Source organism: Alligator sinensis, unplaced genomic scaffold, assembly GCF_000455745.1.
Source record: "Alligator sinensis unplaced genomic scaffold, ASM45574v1 scaffold505_1, whole genome shotgun sequence".
Taxonomy (NCBI): domain Eukaryota; kingdom Metazoa; phylum Chordata; order Crocodylia; family Alligatoridae; genus Alligator; species Alligator sinensis.
The window spans coordinates 2,389,817-2,395,816 of NW_005841940.1; the positions used below are offsets into that span (position 1 = coordinate 2,389,817).

General features: G+C 45.8%; 1 protein-coding gene across 2 annotated transcripts in view; it reads left to right on the forward strand.

The window, feature by feature from the left end:
* SMPD4 (sphingomyelin phosphodiesterase 4) overlaps nucleotides 1–5,673 on the forward strand; it is a 28,596-nt gene extending 22,923 nt beyond the window's left edge. The window contains exons 17-19 of one of the 2 annotated variants that reach the window (XM_006019884.3): nucleotides 623–754; nucleotides 1,134–1,262; nucleotides 3,964–5,673. In XM_006019884.3, the coding sequence (XP_006019946.1) occupies nucleotides 623–754; nucleotides 1,134–1,262; nucleotides 3,964–4,290 (588 nt within the window). In that variant the 3' untranslated portion in view covers nucleotides 4,291–5,673. The remainder of the gene's footprint in view (nucleotides 1–622; nucleotides 755–1,133; nucleotides 1,263–3,963) is intronic. The other variant, XM_006019885.3, reaches the window with a different exon arrangement.
* Nucleotides 5,674–6,000: the final 327 nt, after the last annotated feature.

Below are 6,000 nucleotides of genomic sequence, written 5' to 3' on the forward strand. Positions count from 1 at the left end.
ATCTAACCTTTCGTAGGTATTGGCCTCCTGTAAACTGCCTCAAATACAGTTGGAGTTAAGGAAGGATTGCATATCTAAATATCAAGCCTAACCCATCTAAATGTGGGAAAACAGAATAAGTATGCATTTAGGAAATACACACATATAGTCCATATGCCTATGTTTCCTGTTTACCAGGAGGCATTGTACATTTTAATGTTGTTAAAGAATTTTAAATATTTTTCTAAATGAAAGGGTGCTGCACATCAATAAGACTGGAAGATTGGTGCCTGTCTCATTCAGCTGAAAAGATAGAGAGGCTTCCTTTTGTAAAAGTTCACTTGAACAGGGCTGGTGAGAAAACAGGACTGTGCAATAGTCACGGGAAGACTAGGACGTGTTGGGACCTAGCAGTATTCCTATTTACCAAGGATTGCCATCTAATGAACACAGGATAAAATGTACTTAAATCTCAGCTTATAACCAAGACTGGTAAAAGGATCATTTTCTATACTTGCTTTGCTGGCAGTCAGTAGATATTTAGCTAGTGGTGACTTTCACTGCATAGGTGCCAATGAATAAATAGAATAGAAAAAGGGAAAAGCACAAAAATGACCAAGAAACTGGTCTTGTTTTTGACTAGTTGAGTGAAGCCCAGCTGACCCAAATGATGATGAACTGTGGGACAGCTCAAGATGAGAACGGAAAGAAGCAGCTTCCAGACAGCATTGAGAGCGAGGATGGGTTAATTCTTACACCTCTTGGCAGGTATCAGGTAAGAGGGAAAGTTGTTTTTTTTTCCAGCCAATAAACTAGAACAAGGTCATCAAATATTCAACCTGTGGGACACCTGGAGGGGCCAGGAATTTGGAGATCGAGCTTGCAACAGAATTCCAGGTTATGGAATCCACCTAGGAATGTGTTTCAGTGGTGGTAGGGGAAGCAGCAGCTGCATTAAGCCCCGTGGCTCCCTGAGCTGATGGAGCAGCCAGCTTGTCTTCCTGCTGGAGGTGGATCTAGATCTGGCCTGCAAAGAACTCCACAGTCTGGATCTAGTGTGAGGAGACCAAACAAATTTGATAGTCCTGAGCAATTTAAAGCTCAAGTCTGAAATGCCTTTTACATTTGAGACATTTTTTTTAATCTGTTTCTAGATCATAAATGGATTGCGCAGGTTTGAGATAGCATACCAAGGAGATACTGAACTGCAGCCCATCAGAAGTTATGAAAATGCCACGCTGGTACGGCTGTTGTTCCAGTTGTCCTCGGCAATTAATCAAAGGGTGAGTGCAACATGAAGTCTCCTTTCCCTGTGTTTTCAGTTTTATAGAGATCTTCTTCATCTACTTGTGCATATGTATCGCTTATGGTACACACTTGTTCTGTACTCTCACTATTCATGTGAGTTCAGCATGAGCATGTACATGTTCCCTAGTGTTTTTAGGTAGGTTCTTTAGACTAGATCAATTTTTATTTTCCTATTGCTCAACTAGTAATAAAATATATATTTCACAAGATTCACTCAGAATCAACTTAAATGTCATCTTTATGATAAATGAGGTAAAAAGAATATCCTGCAAAAGACTGTATTAGTATGTACAAGTATAGGGAAGAGACGGCCTCTACCTCACTCCGCTGGGGAGGAGGCTCTTTTCAGCCAGACTGGCTGACCTGCTTGACCGGGCTTTAAACTAAGCCTGCTGGGGGATGGGTGGATAACTGCCAATGCAAGCCCACCAGGCAACTACTGCATAACCAGCAGGTTAGGGCACCCAAGGGAATCCACACCTACCCCAGCCCTGGAACGGTGTCCACCAGGGAGTGCAAGGAAACCTAGGGCTTCCAATGGGATACTTAGATGTCTGTACACCAATGCCAGGAGCTTGGGGAACAAACAGAAGGAACTGGTCCTCCTGCTAAACAAGAAAGACTACCATCTCATAGGCATAACGGAGACCTGGTGGGCCTCCACCTATGACTGGGCCACAGGTATAGATAGCTATACCCTGTACAGGAGAGATCATGCAGATAAAAGGGTGGGGGTGTAGCTCTCTATGTCAAGGAAAGCTACACGTCCCTGCAAATTGAAATTGGCACCCAGGGAGGACGACTGGAGTCCCTCTGGGTTAAAATACGTGGGGAACGTGGCATGGGACATGGTAGGAGTCTCCTACAGACCTCCTAACCAGAAACAAGAGCTAGACCAGGAACTTACCAGTGAACTGGCTGAGGTTGCACGCTGTCAGTACATGGATGTCATGGGAGACTAACTACCCGGACATCTCATGGGAAGAGCACGCAGCCAAATCCAATCGGTCACAAAACTTCCTCACGTGTGTGGACAAGTTCTACCTGACTCAAGAAGTCTATGGGCCAACAAGAGGTAAAGCGTTGCTGGATCTAGTACTGGCCAAAGGAGATGATCTAGTCAGTGACCTAAGAATCGATGGAAAGCTGGCTGATGGTGACCACGAGCTGATCACCTTTACTATCCACTGCAAAGCTGGCAAGTCAGTCAGCAATGCAGAAGTCCTCGACTTTAGGAAAGCTGGCTTTGACAAGCTCAGGAGGCTTGCTGTCGAAGCCCTAAGGGACCATGACTCAACGGGAAGAGGAGTCCTAAAGGAGTGGTTGCTCCTCAAGGGAGCGATCCTGACAGCGCAAGCGTTGTCCATCCCATCTCAGAGGAAGGGTAACAAAAGGGCACAGCAACCCCCTTGGCTCAGCAGGGAACTTGACCTCCTTGAGGACCTGCAGCATGCTTATAGGCTTGGCAGTGCTACGCTCGCTAGCACCACTGCTGAAAGAGACTTGGGGGTCATGACTGACCACAAGATGAACATGACCCACAAATGTGATGTCGTAGCTGGTAAAGCAAACAAAACTCTGGCTTGCATCCATAAATGCTTCTCAGGTAAATCTCAGGATGTCGTCCCACTGTATTCGGCCTTGGTGAGGCCGCAGCTGGAGCACTGCATCCAATTCTGGGCTCCACAATTCAAGAAGGATGTCAAGAAGCTTGAGAGAGTCCAGAGGAGAGCCACGCACATGATCAGAGGGCAAGAGAATAGGCCTTATGATGAGAGGCTGAGAGCCATGGGACACTTCAGCCTGGAAAAGCACAGGCTCAGGGGAACCTGATGGCTGCCTATAAGTACATAAGGGGTGTGCATCAGGATCTGGGGGAAGTCTGTTCACCAGAGCGCCCCAAGGGATAACAAGGACCAGTGATCATAAACTCCTCCATTACCACTTTAGGCTGGACATAAGGAAAAACTTCTTTACTGTCCAAGCCCCCAAGGCCTGGAATAGGCTCCCTCCAGAAGTGGTGCAGGCACCTACTCTGGACTCATTCAAGAAATGATTGGATGCTTATCTTGCTGGGATCCTTTGACCCTAGCTGACTTCCTGCCCCTGGGGCCGGTCTTGATGATCTTCAAAGTCCCCTCCAGCCTTAACGTCTATGAAATCTATGGAAGTATAACAAAGGGGTATTTTGTTTTCTAAAATAAAGAAGAGACTCCCAGCAAGTCCTTTTTTTTTCCCCCCCTCCTCTTGTCTCCTATGCATATAAATCCTACCTAATCTTCTTTTCACTTTATCCCACCAGGATTCTATAGCTTGCTGTTGTACCAGTTTTCCCCTGGTTGTCTAGTACTTTGTAATACTGAGGGGAAAATGAGCAGAACTGATGAAAATTTGTGTTGAACAGTTCTACACGTTGAAATATGCAATGTTGTTTGTTTGGGATTCCCCCCCCCCAAAATCTTGGTTAGACATGGTTGTTGACCAGAGAAAGGGGGGGGATGTTTCTCCTCCTACCTTCACTGCTGTCTTAATGAATTTTAATAATCCTCTTTCCATCTTGTCTTACTGCGAAGTAAACCAAAAGATAAAAATTGCCGTTATGAACTTAAAATCTTCATATTAATGTCATGTATTTTTACTTCCACCATTACTAACTTTAAACTTTTCTTACCTTAGTTTGCTGAACAAATGGATAATCTTTGCTCCAGGGAAGACTTCATTGGCAGTTTTTGTCGCTATCATCTTATCAACCCATTCCTTGCAGAGAGAACCAGGCACAGCCCAATGCTGAAACATAGAGCCAGACACATTCAGCGACCAAAGATCAGTCTGAGATTTCTAGCCAGCTACAGGACTCTTCTTTCCTTGTTCATGATCTTCTTCATTGCATCCCAGTTCTGTATTGGACCACTGGCCTGCACTTTCCTTATTCTTCTGGCTTACCTTCTTTATGCAGTAGTGATGACTTTCTTCACTGAAAGATGGAAACCTCACCGGCATTAACTTTCTCTGTCAGCACATTCTTGTACAGGAAACATTCTGAGATACCAAGTTGTGTTAAGTGTGTGAAAGGTTTCAGTTAAGGATGCTTTTTAAAGTATTTTTAATATAAAAATTAAGCAGGTTGCTAAACACAGATGGGATTGTGTGGTTGTAGAGGCCACAGTAATCCAGGTACATTCTATTTTTATAAACTCTTTTCTACAGTTTAGTTAAAATGCTGAGTTAAAGCTATAGTATGTGATTTTGGAAAGTAAAGGTAAACCTCCACCATTTCTGGAGCCAACCACAAATGGTGAAATGAGTTGAGCCCAAACAAACAGTATGTAGCCTCACGTGACTATATACCATACTACAGCATTTTACTTATGCCATTTTAAAGAGAAATTAGATACTGAAGCTGCAGGGTTTATAATATATCATGGTGAGTAGAGGACTGTTTCAGTATGCCAGAGGCAACAGCAGTCATGGATCATGGGATTTGGACACAAAGCTGAATACCAAAATATCAACAGGATGTGAATGACAGTATAGCCCAGATTAACTTCAGCACAAGAAACTCAGAAGAAGCCCAAGGGTGAGGGGTTGGAATAGTTTGGCTCAAAGACGAGATAAGGGAGATGGAGAAGAGTATGTGCATGTGTATACATGCATGCACACACTTTTGCAACCCAAAATTTACTGCATTACAACTCAACACTTGAGGAAGAGCTGCCATATGCAGTCCTGTAGGCTAGCGTTTGCTTGTTAACTCTCCTTTTTTCTCTCTGAAAATTTGTCTTCACTGCTTACTGACTTCAAACTATGAGTCCTCTGCTGAGGTGAAAAATTCAGCTCATCTCAGCTAAGGCTCCACTAATGTGGGTATCCTGTGGTGCTAGCAATCAGCCCTCCCACAGTACTGCACCAGTGCCCCTTCGACAGCCTCTAGCATGGAGCTACCCCAGGAAGTGCTAAGTACCATGGAAGTGACACTTTACCATTACCTACAAAATGTTAAAGACAACTCTAAAGAGACATGGTTGTTGACCAGAAAGAAGTTTTTCTCCTCCTGTCTTCACTATGTTAACAAGTACTAAGTTTTGAAAGACTTGAAGCAAACTGGAAAAAAGAGCACTTCTGATTAACAGAGAGCAAGTGGCAGAGATCAGTCGGCTTAACCCCTTCTGTGAAACTGCCCGTGGGCGCTGCTGCGCTCCTCAGGGCCCGAGGGGCAGACAGAGGCAGTGGATACCCACTTGCATGATGTGGAATAAGTGTTCGGTTCACTGTCTCCTACATGCATTTAATGGATGCTTATAAATGTCAGTGTGGAAAACACCTAACCTGGCTCTGACTTGGGCCTTTTTTTTTTCTTTCTAGTACTGGGGGGCAGCGGTGCGTGTTCAGCGTGTCCCTTCTCGTTCCCAGCTGTTTCACCAGCCCCCGACCCCACGGGCGGCCCCGTTCAGCCCGGGGCGGGGGGGGCAGGCTTCTTCCCCTGCGGCAATAAACCCCCCTCGCTGCTTGGGTTTTTGTTTTTCAAAGCACAAAGTGTCTAGCGCGTTTTGGCTCCCTGCGGAGCAGCCCCCCCCCGGGCCGAGTCCGCCGCGGGTCTCCGCGATGCAGCGAAGGGGCCGCTTCTCCGGGCAGCGCAGCTCGGGAGAGCGAAAGGCGGCAAACGCGTGGGCGCCGCCGGGACGCTGCTCGCCGCGGGACCAGGTCGGACGCAGC